Source organism: Eleutherodactylus coqui, chromosome 4 (genome assembly GCF_035609145.1).
Source record: "Eleutherodactylus coqui strain aEleCoq1 chromosome 4, aEleCoq1.hap1, whole genome shotgun sequence".
Classification (NCBI taxonomy): Eukaryota; Metazoa; Chordata; class Amphibia; order Anura; family Eleutherodactylidae; genus Eleutherodactylus; species Eleutherodactylus coqui.
The window spans coordinates 241,354,458-241,370,392 of NC_089840.1; the positions used below are offsets into that span (position 1 = coordinate 241,354,458).

Sequence of the window (15,935 nt, forward strand, 5' to 3'; positions counted from 1 at the left end):
ATTGCCACCTGCTGTTTCTATTCCATGGCCACTTCAGTAATTGTTCCAAGGTGGTCACACATGCTCAGTCTTGTGTCTCTCTCTGCTCTATTGGGCAAGTGGAGCGATCCCTGGTATAGTGAGCGGCTGCTTCTGAAGTTGTTGCATCTTCTCTGATGTCAGAAGAGATACTAGGCAAGTGAAAAGTGAGTGAGATAGTGTTACTGCAGATAATTAATACTGAGTAGGTGTGAGCACTGGAGAACATTTATGATATGTTCACACAGCGGAATCCAACACAGATTTTTCCACCTTTTAAACTGCATAGGAAATCTGCAGCTAAACTGCATTTTCCTGCTGTGTATTTTGCCATGGATTCACTTGTGAATTTATCCCTACTAATGGGCAAAATCTGCATGAAAAATTTCTAACGCTATTCCTCATGGATCCAGGTGAAGAAGTGACATGTCATTTCTAGATGCAAATCCATGTAGATTGCATCAAAAATTCCATATGTTGATTTTACCTGTTGACAAAGCTGAATCCATGTGCAAATCTGCAGCAAAAAACGCTGTTGAAATTCATAGCATTTTTTGTGGATTTCTGCTGTAGATTTTAGAGGCAGAATACATGCAAAAAAATCCGCCTGACCATACCCTTACTGAGGTGGGCTGGACATAGAAAGGCTCTTCAGTAGAAACAGCAGATGGCGCTATCCTAACATTAGTCCTGTAATATCTGGGGATAGAAATATTATTTAACAAGTCTAAAAGCAAAGTAGATTTATAATTATGGGCTGAATTTATTTATAAACAATATTTTTTCATGGCTTAACCCGTTTATGAGTTGGAAACTATTAACAAATGTTCATTTCCCCCAATAGACCATGTGTAAAAATATAGGCTGGATTTTCCAGGAGGATAACTGTTGTTTCTAATGGGTATCTGCTCTCGGTAAACAGAAGTCATAATCCTAAATCAGAAAGAGCCCTCCATTACATCAATGTACCCTATTAGAGAATAAGAAAAGCTGTTGCTCATAGTAAAAAAATATGAAAAATAAGCCAGGAAAAGCAATCAATTAACACTAATGTATGAACAAGATTTCATTGTGTCCCAAATTACTCTCAGTAATGAAAGAAATACATACACTAAAGCACAAGTCTCCAAGGCTCTATAAGTAATAAGCCCCATTAAATATAACAGTAGGTGTTGAGCCACAGTGATATGACTTTTACCCTAGTGGTGACACCCAGTGGTATGGTATTGATCCTGTCATTGACCCTGATGCCAAAATATCTCAGGTGTCACTAGAGCAAAATAGCATCTACTGAAGCCACATGCAGGGGCCTGACAGCCGCATGTGGCTGCCAGTTGACTGGTTGGGGAACACTGAACTATATAGCATAGTCTCCAACCTGTGGCTCTCCAAATGTTGCTAAACCCCAAATCTCAGCATTCCCTGGCAGCTCATGTATATCAGGCCATATTATCAGGTATAGTTATGTAACAACTGGAGAGCCACAGGTTGTCAACTGACCACTGCCCTAAAGTATAGTCATCTGTGAGACAGAGAAGCAGAAAGTAGGGCTATTAAAAATATTTTTTATGAGTCAAATAATAATTATTAATGTCTTTCTGACTTTTTCTTATCCTGAATTTCAGTGAAGTTTCGCGTGATCTCTATGGACCGTCATTATCATGCTACAGATAAAACAGTAAGTGTTTTATTGATTACCATGTAATATGACAATGACTAGTACAAGTGCCGGCCGGCAATCAGCGGAGATACGCAGTTGCTGCAGATGTCTGCACTTTATATGAGCACCATAATAGACATTAAATATATTGCAATATTCCAGGCAGTATATTGCGATAAATGTTCACATCATGACACAAATGTTAAGGGAATTTTGTTTGAAAACATATCACCTACTGCACTACGGATTCAGCCCTTAATTCCCTGCTCCATGATAGTAAGTCACAGCTCTCATATACTTAATGTATATCATATTTTACATCTGTCCAAGTGAAAAAAAATGGCTGTGTGACTACCCTACCCATAGGCTGTTATGGGTGTATTTCCTGTCAATAGAGTGCATGGATAGCTCAGGACCTGAAAATGGGCCTTTATTTATCTTCCTCTTAACACAAGGCCTTAGATCGCTGTACAGAATTAGCACCATGTAATGTATCTAATGTATCACTCCACCCATTATACGTATTGTCTTATGGGTATTGACTTTTCATCCATAATAAGATTTAATAAGGTTGTTTATGCTTCAAGTAGCCAGGATTGGAATTTGCCTTTAAAAGGGTATTCCAGGACTTTACTATTGCTGACCTACCCTGAAGATAGGTCATTAATAGTTAATCAGCAAGGCTCTGCTGCTCGAGATTCCTGCCGATAAGCTGATCCTCTGGCCCACCAACTTTTGATGACCTATCTTGAGGGAAAGTCATCAATAATAAAAGCCTAAAATACACCTTTAAAGGCGGTTATCTGCAAGTGGGTGCCCAATGCAGTTTTTGGCCGCACAGCTTTTACATGTTAAACATGTTTTTTTTTAATAAGCTTTACCTTTGAAAATGGTGCAACCAATATGGTTCAACAACCCACATACACAGTTAAACATATGCGGTTTTGTAACCGGGTAATTAGCCATTTGGCATATTACCACAATAGCCATAGGACATTTCCTAAGATGCTTCAACTTGGCATTACCATAGTGAATAAGGAAAGTACATGGTTGTATCTATCACTGTCACAGGTGATACGACTATAGCCGGGCCCATGGGATAATGGGTCAGCCCAGTTTCCTATGTCAATGCTGCTTTTCAGCTAACAGACCCAGAATTTACTTTGGCTGGGACTCATGAGCTTTCCAGCTCAGTCAACATGATGACGTCACTTCATTGTGCCGCCTGTGACTGGTTGCAGCTAGAGGAATAATACCTGGTTGTGCAAATGGGTATTAAGTTAATTTGTCTTTATTTTAATTGGTACAAAGTGGCATTATGATTATATAGGGGCACTATAAGTGTCACTATTACATAACAGTATGAGGACCCCTATGCTATATGTGGACACTATGGGAGCCACTTTTGCTTTATAGAGGCACTATAGGGGGCTACTATTACTATATGGGAGCTCTATAGGGCCAACATTATTATACGTAGGAACAGTATGCGGAGCACTATTGCTATATAAGGGCCAGTATGGAGCCCCCTATTGTTATATGGGGACAGTATGGAGCCCACTATTGCTATATGGGGACAGTATGTAGGCCACTATTGCTATATGTGGGCACTATGGGGCCACAACTGCTATATGGGAGCAATATGGGAACCACTATTGCTAATTGAGGGCACTTTGGGGGGCAATATCACTATATTGCTTTACTATTTGGGCCACTGTTACTATATGAAGGAAGTATGGGGGTCATTGTTACAATATGGGAAAGCGCTATTGCTATATGGGGAATTATGATGTCCACTACTACTATATGCGGAGGCTATAGAGCCACTATTGCTATATAGGGGCACTATGGGGCCACAATTACTATATGGAGGCAGTATTACTAGATGGGCTGGAGGGTAGCCTACGTCTGAAATTTGTCCTGTGCCCATTTGACTCTAGTTAGCACCCTTTTAATGTAAGAACTGCTGAGTTAAATATCAACTTTTTAACTAAACTATTTTTTTTTCAGCATCCTTTGGTTGAGATAATGGTAAGTATGACATAAACACTTACATAACTATGTTTCATATTACCAATTATTGCAAATTAAAGAACAAAGCTAAGCTGGTTATTTGCCTTGGATATAGGTTTTCAAACTGTAGTATGGTTACCCTAGGGAGTATATGCCATGTTCCCAGAGGAAAACACACACTTAGCTCTTTCTGTCCTTTTAATAGACAGCACAGTGTATGATTACTGTAACACTTTGATTTAATTTGATTGAGAAGCGTTTGGCTTAAGAACATTAAGCAACTCTGGCCTAGGAAATCTGACTATAAAGGTTACTTTTAACAGTGGGCTGGATATAACACACATTTACCTTAATCTTAAAGAGAACCTGACAACTCGCCTGACTTGTCTATTTTAGTAATTACTTCTATCTCTCATGGGTATGCTTTCTAAGAACTCTGTCATTCCTCCTGGAAAATTCTGAATAAATTGTCAGCTGGGTGTTTTTGGGGTGTGGGGGGTGGGGGGTATGTCTCTACAAAGCCTACATAGTCTAACATTGTGCAAGCAGTGCAGGCTATGCTGACCACTTTAACAGTAGGAATGGTATCGTTCAGTTGTCAATTTTTTCATAATCATTCAGGAGGAATAATAGGAATGGCAAAAGGCAAAGTTATGAAAAAAGATTAAAAGTGTTGTTATTGCATGGAGAATACAAGTATTTACTAATGCCGACATGTCAGGAGAGGCGACACAGCTTCCGTAAATGTCCTAATTTTAACATTTTACTTGCAAACACATACTGTATATGTAAATATTAGCTTTCTGTTGTCATAAGTAATTTCACCATTTCTTTCATTTCCCATAGGATCCAAATCAACAACGGATAGCACAGTGGCTGAACGTGCCTACTCATCATGGATTTGCAGAGTTTAGCTTCCATTTGGGAAAGGAGTTATCTCTTGGAGAATATGTTATTAACTTACCTGATTTCTGCAAAAAAACATTTAAAGTTGAGGAATACGGTAAGTTCTGAGTGAGAATAACTAACAAACGATATTAAGATATTATATTATGTAATCAATACTTAAGAAATATAATCATTAACAAAAATAATAATTGCACCAAGAAGGAGTTGATGGAATCGCATGAAACTTGGTATATGTAACTGATTACAACAAGGCTCACCACAAGGCTTCCATACTCAAACACAACTGTCATCGGCTCCCAAACTGAACCTGGATTGGTCACTAAAGACGATACTGTATAACTGCAGCAGTCCAGATTTCATGCTGATGACACCACTGCAAACAAAGGCGATGGTGTTTGGGTGTTAATGGCAGTAAAAGTAATGGGCACCGTGACACCAAGTTTACTTCTGCTAAGTGCCTGGAAATGGTCCGGGCAAAGACAGAGTTCTATAATAAAGATGCCACCTGTGTCTGGATGGTGGACAGCAAAACTATTGGATCTGCTTATGCTTGTTGGTGGATCAAATGATTCTCTCTACTAGTGGTCTGTCTGGGCCATCTGGAGCGTGTTTAACCTGTATACATGCTCTCACAGAGCCACTGCTCCCAACACCTTCTAACATCGTAGTCAGAACAACCTGGGCGGCGGGTAATTTGTTGAAACGACCATCCTGCTTCTTTCATTCCAATGATGCCCACCTCTCGAAGTCTGTTAACTGGTTAAAATGTGTTCAAGTGCATCCTAGAGGCGTGTCTAGTAGTCACCGATCTCTCAACAAGAAGTAAACTACAAAAAAGCAGCCTTTGAGAGTGGTGTAATAGGGCAAAGAGGGAAGCACTTTAAGGCTGCATTCACACAGGGCGGATTTGCCGCGGTTCTGCCGCAGCAGATCCGCCCGCGGCAAGACCACCTGGGGCCGCTAATCTCGAGATTAGCCAGCCATGTGGACGAGGTTTCTCAGAAACCTCGTCCACACGGGACGGCTAATCCACAGCGGTAAATCCGGCTGAAACCGCGGCTGCGGCCACCGCAGCCGCGGTTTCCAAAGATTGAGCATGTCTGTTTACTTTCGTTTTTTTGTTTATTTATGTCACGGCCGCGCTCTCCTCTATGGGAGAGCCAGCCGCAACGGAAAAGCATGCGGCCGGGCCGCTTCAAAGCCGCTGCGGCTTAAACCGCGGTGGTTCTCCCGGCGGAAATCTCGCGGTTTTTGCTGTGGCCAAACCGCGAGATTTCCGACAGGAATCTGCCCTGTGTGAATGCAGCCTTACAGCAGCTGCGCAAGACCCCATGTCTAATTAGACCCCAAATGTAATCCCTTACAAATCAGCCTGAGACATACCTGCATACCGAGTTGAGCAGAAATCTGATATTTCTATCTGGGAACATTATTATTATTTTTTTTAATGAGCGTATTTTGAGTATAGTCTATGTATAATATGTGTTGTTCTCAGGCCCCGGCACCGTGTAGGATAATAACAACTGTGGTATATGAAATAAAAAGGTGTCACAGCCGCCATCACCACAGCTGTTCAGGTAGTAATGTCTGCAGCGGAGCCCAACAAGTTTTGTAGATAACATGATATGTCGTGACGCCAGTGCTATATGGCACAATAATTAGGTGAGAAGAGTCAGTAATACACAGAGGCAAGGAGTTATGAAAATACTAAAATAAATCTTCTTTACTGTAATTTCATCAGAGCTATTAAGACATTTGTCTCGGTATAAAGTAAAACTAGGCAGCATTTCTCCACAGGCAGATCAAATAATTTGCATATAAGATGGCCGAATATATTTGGGAGAGATGAGGCAGCAATATCACCATTTATATATCCTGACCTTCTGATCTTTGTCAATCTACAACATGGCCTTTCTGTTAACAGTATTAGGGAAATCTTGGCCTCGGCTACTGCGCCGTCTCTGTCACTCAGGAGCACTTCACTAGACCTCTGTCACTTCTGCGCCGTCTCCGTCACTCAGGAGCACTTCACTAGGCCTCTGTCACTTCTGGGCTGTCTCCGTCACTCAGGAGCACTTCACTAGGCCTCTGTCACTTCTGGGCTGTCTCCGTCACTCAGGAGCACTTCACTAGGCCTCTGTCACTTCTGCGCCATCTCCATCACTTAGGAACACTTCACTAGACCTCTGCTACTTGTGAGACATCTCTCGGGTATCAAGCACCTTTACGCTTTACCTTACATATAAAGAATCACAGTCAGGGATGACCGCTTGAAGAGGGGCTTTGGTCCTTTCCTCTCCACAGGTCTCACCCACTCAGCGATCTGTCTCACGTAGTTTCCTCAGTCTGCCACAGCTCTCCGCCAGCTTCTCACATCAGGGTTTTATCATGCCAACTTACTGCTCTACACTCACCACTGACTCTCTGACTATCTCCTCCGACTAGCTGACCAAAACTCGACTGCTCTCTCCAACCACCCTCTCTCAACTAACTGTCACTTCCTTTCGTATCATCCCGTGTGAGCTCTGGCGCTGCTTAGCAATTCACCAACCAATCACTGCCTGCTCTCAACTGTCACCCCACTGTCAGATAGCCAATCATATTGTTAAACTTGTCGAGAGGTGAGCCAATGAGAGCTCAAACTGCAAGGAACCAATAAGAATTAACTGGTTGCCAGGCAGATTAGATTTAGCTCTGTGGCAGGGCAGATTAACCCGGAGTTAACCGTTGCATGCCCTGGGTGAATTGCAAAACTGCATAAAATTAGTGACAGTGCTTTTGTAAGACCCTTCTGGGCGACTACATATGTGGATTAGGACTGGTATTTTCAGCAGTGAAAAGTGTTATAAATAGAGATGAGCGAACACCAAAATGTTCGGGTGTTCGTTATTCGGAACGAACTTCCCGGGATGCTCGAGGGTTCGTTTCGAACAACGAACCCCATTGAAGTCAATGGGCGACCAGAGCATTTTTGTATTTCGCCGATGCTCGCTAAGGTTTTCATGTGTGAAAATCTGGGCAATTCAACAAAGTGATGGGAACGACACAGCAACGGATAGGGCAGGCGAGGGGCTACATGTTGGGCTGCATCTCAAGTTCCCAGGTCCCACTATTAAGCCACAATACCGGCAAGAGTGCCCCCCCCCTTCCAACAACTTTTACTTCTGAAAAGCCCTCATTAGCATGGCATACCTTTGCTAAGCACCACACTACCTCCAACAAAGCACAATCACTGCCTGCATGACACTCCACTGACACTTCTCCTGGGTTACATGCTGCCCAACTGCCCCCCCTCCCCCCCCACAGCGCACACCAAAGTGTCCCTGGGCAGCCTTCAGCTGCCCTCATGCCACACCACGCTCATGTCTATTTAGAATTGCGTCTGCCATGACGAGGGACCGCAGGCACACACTGCAGAGGTTGGCACGGCTAGGCAGCGACCCTCTTTAAAAGTGGCGGAGCGATAGCCCACAATGCTGTACAGAAGCAATGAGAAATAGAATCCTGTGCCACCGCCATCAGGAGCTGCACACGTGGGCATAGCAATGGGGAACCTATGTGCCACACACTATTCATTCTGTCAAGGTGTCTGCATGCCCCAGTCAGACCGGGCTTTTTAATTCATAGACACAGGCAGGTACAACTCCCTATTGTGAAGTCCCTGTCGACCCACAGCATGGGTGGCTCCCTGGAACCCACCGGCGGTACACAGAAATATCCCATTGCATTGCCCAACACAGCTGAGGTAGTAATGTCGTGCTTAATGCAGGTGGGCTTCGGCCCACACTGCATGCCCCAGTCTGACTGGGGTTCTTTATAAGTGTACAGATGTAGTAAAAACTCAGTGTGCACCTACAGCATGGGTGGGTGCCAGGAAGCCACCGGCGGTACATAGAAATATCCCATTGCATTGCCCAACACAGCTGAGGTAGTAATGTTGTGCTTAACCCTTTCCAATCCAATTTGTATATGGTTTTCCTAGGGGGCTTACTCTTTTTCTGCTGTTATACAACGGCGCTATATGCTGGCTAAAGCCAGTACTGCATGAGCTGACACGTAGGATAGGCTCCGACAGCAGAGAGGCTGGCAATATACAGTAAGAGAACCCCGACGGACGTCTACCAACAACGGAGCTGTACAGCCTTAAACCCTAATGTCTTCACAGGTCACACAGTGGACTGGAAAGGGTTAATGCAGGTGGGTTTCGGCCCACACTGCATGCCCCAGTCAGACTGGGGTTCTTTACAAGTGGACACATGTAGGTTAAACTCCCTGTGGACCCACTGCCTGGGTGGGTGCCAGGAAGCCACCGGCGGTACATAGAAATATCCCATAGCATTGCCCAACACAGCTGAGGTAGTAATGTCGTGCGTAATACAGGTGGGCTTCGGGCCCACACTGCATGCCCCAGTCAGACGGGTTCTTTAGAAGTGTACAGATGTATTAAAAACTCAGTGTGCACCTACAGCATGGGTGGCTCCCTGGAACCCACCGGCGGTACATAAAAATATCCCATTGCATTGCCCAACACAGCTGAGGTAGTAATGTCGTGCTTAATGCAGGTGGGCTTCGGCCCACACTGCATGCCCCAGTCAGGCTGGGGTTCTTTACAAGTGGACACATGTAGGTTAAACTCCCTGTGGACCCACTGCCTGGGTGGGTGCCAGGAAGCCACCGGCGGTACATAGAAATATCCCATTGCATTGCCCAACACAGCTGAGGTAGTAATGTCGTGCGTAATACAGGTGGGCTTCGGCCCACACTGCATGCCCCAGTCAGACGGGTTCTTTAGAAGTGTACAGATGTATTAAAAACTCAGTGTGCACCTACAGCATGGGTGGCTCCCTGGAACCCACCGGCGGTACATAAAAATATCCCATTGCATTGCCCAACACAGCTGAGGTAGTAATGTCGTGCTTAATGCAGGTGGGCTTCGGCCCACACTGCATGCCCCAGTCAGACTGGGGTTCTTTACAAGTGGACACATGTAGGTTAAACTCCCTGTGGACCCACTGCCTGGGTGGGTGCCAGGAAGCCACCGGCGGTACATAGAAATATCCCATTGCATTGCCCAACACAGCTGAGGTAGTAATGTCGTGCGTAATACAGGTGGGCTTCGGCCCACACTGCATGCCCCAGTCAGACGGGTTCTTTAGAAGTGTACAGATGTATTAAAAACTCAGTGTGCACCTACAGCATGGGTGGCTCCCTGGAACCCACCGGCGGTGCATAAAAATATCCCATTGCATTGCCCAACACAGCTGAGGTAGTAATGTCGTGCTTAATGCAGGTGGGCTTCGGCCCACACTGCATGCCCCAGTCAGACTGGGGTTCTTTACAAGTGGACACATGTAGGTTAAACTCCCTGTGGACCCACTGCCTGGGTGGGTGCCAGGAAGCCACCGGCGGTACATAGAAATATCCCATTGCATTGCCCAACACAGCTGAGGTAGTAATGTCGTGCGTAATACAGGTGGGCTTCGGCCCACACTGCATGCCCCAGTCAGACGGGTTCTTTAGAAGTGTACAGATGTATTAAAAACTCAGTGTGCACCTACAGCATGGGTGGCTCCCTGGAACCCACCGGCGGTACATAAAAATATCCCATTGCATTGCCCAACACAGCTGAGGTAGTAATGTCGTGCTTAATGCAGGTGGGCTTCGGCCCACACTGCATGCCCCAGTCAGACTGGGGTTCTTTACAAGTGGACACATGTAGGTTAAACTCCCTGTGGACCCACTGCCTGGGTGGGTGCCAGGAAGCCACCGGCGGTACATAGAAATATCCCATTGCATTGCCCAACACAGCTGAGGTAGTAATGTCGTGCGTAATACAGGTGGGCTTCGGCCCACACTGCATGCCCCAGTCAGACGGGTTCTTTAGAAGTGTACAGATGTATTAAAAACTCAGTGTGCACCTACAGCATGGGTGGCTCCCTGGAACCCACCGGCGGTGCATAAAAATATCCCATTGCATTGCCCAACACAGCTGAGGTAGTAATGTCGTGCTTAATGCAGGTGGGCTTCGGCCCACACTGCATGCCCCAGTCAGACTGGGGTTCTTTACAAGTGGACACATGTAGGTTAAACTCCCTGTGGACCCACTGCCTGGGTGGGTGCCAGGAAGCCACCGGCGGTACATAGAAATATCCCATTGCATTGCCCAACACAGCTGAGGTAGTAATGTCGTGCGTAGTACAGGTGGGCTTCGGCCCACACTGCATGCCCCAGTCAGACGGGTTCTTTAGAAGTGTACAGATGTATTAAAAACTCAGTGTGCACCTACAGCATGGGTGGCTCCCTGGAACCCACCGGCGGTACATAAAAATATCCCATTGCATTGCCCAACACAGCTGAGGTAGTAATGTCGTGCTTAATGCAGGTGGGCTTCGGCCCACACTGCATGCCCCAGTCAGACTGGGGTTCTTTACAAGTGGACACATGTAGGTTAAACTCCCTGTGGACCCACTGCCTGGGTGGGTGCCAGGAAGCCACCGGCGGTACATAGAAATATCCCATTGCATTGCCCAACACAGCTGAGGTAGTAATGTCGTGCGTAATACAGGTGGGCTTCGGCCCACACTGCATGCCCCAGTCAGACGGGTTCTTTAGAAGTGTACAGATGTATTAAAAACTCAGTGTGCACCTACAGCATGGGTGGCTCCCTGGAACCCACCGGCGGTACATAAAAATATCCCATTGCATTGCCCAACACAGCTGAGGTAGTAATGTCGTGCTTAATGCAGGTGGGCTTCGGCCCACACTGCATGCCCCAGTCAGACTGGGGTTCTTTACAAGTGGACACATGTAGGTTAAACTCCCTGTGGACCCACTGCCTGGGTGGGTGCCAGGAAGCCACCGGCGGTACATAGAAATATCCCATTGCATTGCCCAACACAGCTGAGGTAGTAATGTCGTGCGTAATACAGGTGGGCTTCGGCCCACACTGCATGCCCCAGTCAGACGGGTTCTTTAGAAGTGTACAGATGTATTAAAAACTCAGTGTGCACCTACAGCATGGGTGGCTCCCTGGAACCCACCGGCGGTACATAAAAATATCCCATTGCATTGCCCAACACAGCTGAGGTAGTAATGTCGTGCTTAATGCAGGTGGGCTTCGGCCCACACTGCATGCCCCAGTCAGACTGGGGTTCTTTACAAGTGGACACATGTAGGTTAAACTCCCTGTGGACCCACTGCCTGGGTGGGTGCCAGGAAGCCACCGGCGGTACATAGAAATATCCCATTGCATTGCCCAACACAGCTGAGGTAGTAATGTCGTGCGTAATACAGGTGGGCTTCGGCCCACACTGCATGCCCCAGTCAGACGGGTTCTTTAGAAGTGTACAGATGTATTAAAAACTCAGTGTGCACCTACAGCATGGGTGGCTCCCTGGAACCCACCGGCGGTACATAAAAATATCCCATTGCATTGCCCAACACAGCTGAGGTAACATCAGCTGTAATGCAGGTGGGCTAAAAATTAATTTGATTACACTGTAGGCGAGGGCCCACAAAAATTGCTGTATCAACAGTACTAATGTACATCCCAAAAATTGGCCATGGCCAGCCAAGAGGGCAGGTGAAACCCATTAATCGCTTTGGTTAATGTGGCTTAAGTGGTAACTAGGCCTGGAGGCAGCCCAGTGTAACGAAAAATTGGTTCAAGTTAAAGTTCCAATGCTTTTAAGCGCATTGAAACTTATAAAAATTGTTCTGAAAAATTATTTGAGTGAGCCTTGTGGCCCTAAGAAAAATTGCCCGTTCAGCGTGATTACGTGAGGTTTCAGGAGGAGGAGCAGGAGGAGGAGGAGGAGGAATATTAGACACAGATTGATGAAGCAGAAATGTCCCCGTTTTGGATGGTGAGAGAGAACGTAGCTTCCATCCGCGGGTGCAGCCTACGTATTGCTTACGTATCGCTGCTGTCCGCTGGTGGAGAACAGAAGTCTGGGGAAATCCAGCCTTTGTTCATCTTGATGAGTGTTAGCCTGTCGGCACTGTCGGTTGACAAGCGGCTACGCTTATCTGTGATGATTCCCCCCGCCGCACTAAACACCCTCTCCGACAAGACGCTAGCCGCAGGACAAGCAAGCACCTCCAGGGCATACAGCGCTAGTTCAGGCCACATGTCCAGCTTCGACACCCAGTAGTTGTAGGGGGCAGAGGCGTCACCAAGGATGGTCGTGCGATCCGCTACGTACTCCCTCACCATCCTTTTACAGTGCTCCCGCCGACTCAGCCGTGACTGGGGAGCGGTGACACAGTCTTGGTGGGGAGCCATAAAGCTGGCCAGGCCCTTAAAGACTGTTGCACTGCCTGGGATGTACATGCTGCTCGATCTACGCACATTCCCTGCTACCTTGCCCTCGGTACTGCGCCTTCTGCCACTAGCGCTGTCGGCTGGGAATTTTACCATCAGCTTGTCCGCAAGGGTCCTGTGGTATAGCAACACTCTCGAACCCCTTTCCTCTTCGGGAATCAGAGTGGGCAGGTTCTCCTTATACCGTGGATCGAGCAGTGTGTACACCCAGTAATCCGTCGTGGCCAGAATGCGTGCAACGCGAGGGTCACGAGAAAGGCATCCTAACATGAAGTCAGCCATGTGTGCCAGGGTACCTGTACGCAACACATGGCTGTCTTCACTAGGAAGATCACTATCAGGATCCTCCTCCTCCTCCTCCTCCTCCTCCTCCTCAGGCCATACACGCTGAAAGGATGACAGGCAATCAGCCGGTGTACCGTCAGCAGCGGGCCAAGCTGTCTCTTCCCCCTCCTCCTCATGCTCCTCCTCCTCCTCCTGTACGCGCTGAGAAATAGACAGGAGGGTGCCCTGACTATCCAGCGGCATACTGTCTTCCCCCGCCCCCGTTTCCGAGCGCAAAGCAGCTGCCTTTATGGTTTGCAGGGAATTTCTCAAGATGCATAGCAGAGGAATGGTGACGCTAATGATTGTAGCATCGCCGCTCACCACCTGGGTAGACTCCTCAAAATTACCAAGGACATGGCAGATGTCTGCCAACCAGGCCCACTCTTCTGAAAGGAATTGAGGAGGCTGACTCCCACTGCGCCGCCCATGTTGGAGTTGGTATTCGACTATAGCTCTACGTTGTTCATAGAGCCTGGCCAACATGTGGAGCGTAGAGTTCCACCGTGTGGGCACGTCGCACAGCAGTCGGTGCACTGGCAGCTTAAAGTGATGTTGCAGGGTGCGCAGGGTGGCAGCGTCCGTGTGGGACTTGTGGAAATGTGCGCAGAGCCGGCGCGCCTTTACGAGCAGGTCTGACAAGCGTGGGTAGCTTTTCAGAAACCGCTGAACCACCAAATTAAAGACGTGGGCCAGGCATGGCACGTGCGTGAGGCTGCCGAGCTGCAGAGCCGCCACCAGGTTACGCCCGTTGTCACACACGACCATGCCCGGTTGGAGGCTCAGCGGCGCAAGCCAGCGGTCGGTCTGCTCTGTCAGACCCTGCAGCAGTTCGTGGGCCGTGTGCCTCTTATCGCCTAAGCTGAGTAGTTTCAGCACGGCCTGCTGACGCTTGCCCAGCGCTGTGCTGCCACACCACGCGACACCGACTGCTGGCGACATGCTGCTGCTAACACATCTTGATTGCGAGACAGAGGAGGAGGAGGAGGAGGAGGGTGCTTTAGTGGAGGAAGCATACACCTCCGCAGATACCAGCACCGAGCTGGGGCCCGCAATTCTGGGGGTGGGTAGGACGTGAGCGGTCCCAGGCTCTGACTCTGTCCCAGCCTCCACTAAATTCACCCAATGTGCCGTCAGGGAGATGTAGTGGCCCTGCCCGCCTGTGCTTGTCCACGTGTCCGTAGTTAAGTGGACCGTGGCAGTAACCGCGTTGGTGAGGGCGCGCACAATGTTGCGGGAGACGTGGTCGTGCAGGGCTGGGACGGCACATCGGGAAAAGTAGTGGCGACTGGGAACTGAGTAGCGCGGGGCCGCCGCCTCCATCATACTTTTGAAGGACTCCGTTTCCACAACCCTATACGGCAGCATCTCAAGGCTGATGAATTTTGCTATGCGGACGGTTAACGTTTGAGCGTGCGGGTGCGTGGCGGCGTACTTGCGCTTGCGCTCGAACACTTGCGCAAGCGACGGCTGAACGGTGCGCTGAACTACACTGCTGGATGGGGCCGAGGACAGCGGAGATGAGGGTGTGGGTGCAGGCCATGAGGCGGTAGTGCCTGTGTCCTGAGAGGGGGGTTGCATCTCAGTGGCAGGTTGGGGCACAGGGGGAGAGGCAGGGGTGCAAACCGGAGGCGGTGAACGGCCTTCGTCCCACCTTGTGGGGTGCTTGGCCATCATATGTCTGCGCATGGTGGTGGTGGTGAGGCTGTTGGTGTTGGCTCCCCGGCTGAGCTTTGCGCAACAAAGGTTGCACACCACTCTTCGTCGGTCGTCAGGCGTCTCTGTGAAAAACTGCCAGACCTTAGAGCACCTCGGCCTCTGCAGGGTGGCATGGCGCGAGGGGGCGCTTTGGGAAACACTTGGTGGATTATTCGGTCTGGCCCTGCCTCTACCCCTGGCCACCGCACTGCCTCTTGCAACCTGCCCTGCTGATGCCCTTGACTCCCCCTCTGAAGACCTGTCCTCCTGAGTAAGCGTTGCACACCAGGTGGGGTCAGTCACCTCATCGTCCTGCTGCTCTTCCTCCGAATCCTCTGTGCGCTGCTCCCTCGGACTTACTGCCCTTACTACTACCTCACTGCAAGACAACTGTGTCTGATCGTCATCGTCCTCCTCACCCACAGAAAGTTGTTGAGACAGTTGGCGGAAGTCCCCAGCCTCTTCCCCCGGACCCCGGGAACTTTCGAATGGTTGGGCATCAGTGACGATAAACTCCTCTGGTGGGAGAGGAACCGCTGCTGCCCAATCTAAGCAGGGGCCCGAGAACAGTTCCTGGGAGTGTTCCCGCTCCTGAGCAGGTGTTATTGTAGTGGAGTGAGGAGGCTGGGAGGAAGGAGGAGCAGCAGACAGAGGATTCGGATTGGCAGCAGTGGACGGCGCAGAACTGCGGGTAGACGATAGGTTGCTCGAAGCACTTTCTGCCATCCAGGACAGGACCTGCTCACACTGCTCATTTTCTAATAACCGTCTCCCGCGTGGACCCATTAATTGGGCGATGAATGTGGGGACGCCAGAAACGTGCCTCTCTCCTAATCGCGCAGCAGTCGGCTGCGACACACCGGGATCAGGAGCTCGGGCTGTGCCCACACCCTGACTTGGCCCTCCGTGTCCTCGGCCGCGTCCACGTCCTCTAGGCCTACCCCTACCCCTCAGCATGCTGTATTACCAGTGATTTGATTTCACAGGCAG

The 15,935-nt window shown here is 48.6% G+C and overlaps 1 protein-coding gene across 1 annotated transcript in view; it reads left to right on the top strand.

Annotated features, from left to right (window-relative positions):
• The window catches only part of LOC136626156 (alpha-2-macroglobulin-like), a 459,985-nt gene that overhangs the window by 20,707 nt on the left and 423,343 nt on the right, over positions 1-15,935 (top strand). Inside the window, exons 4-6 of the mRNA XM_066600963.1 lie at positions 1,644-1,696; positions 3,689-3,709; positions 4,538-4,694. Coding sequence (XP_066457060.1) covers positions 1,644-1,696; positions 3,689-3,709; positions 4,538-4,694 — 231 coding nt within the window. The remainder of the gene's footprint in view (positions 1-1,643; positions 1,697-3,688; positions 3,710-4,537; positions 4,695-15,935) is intronic.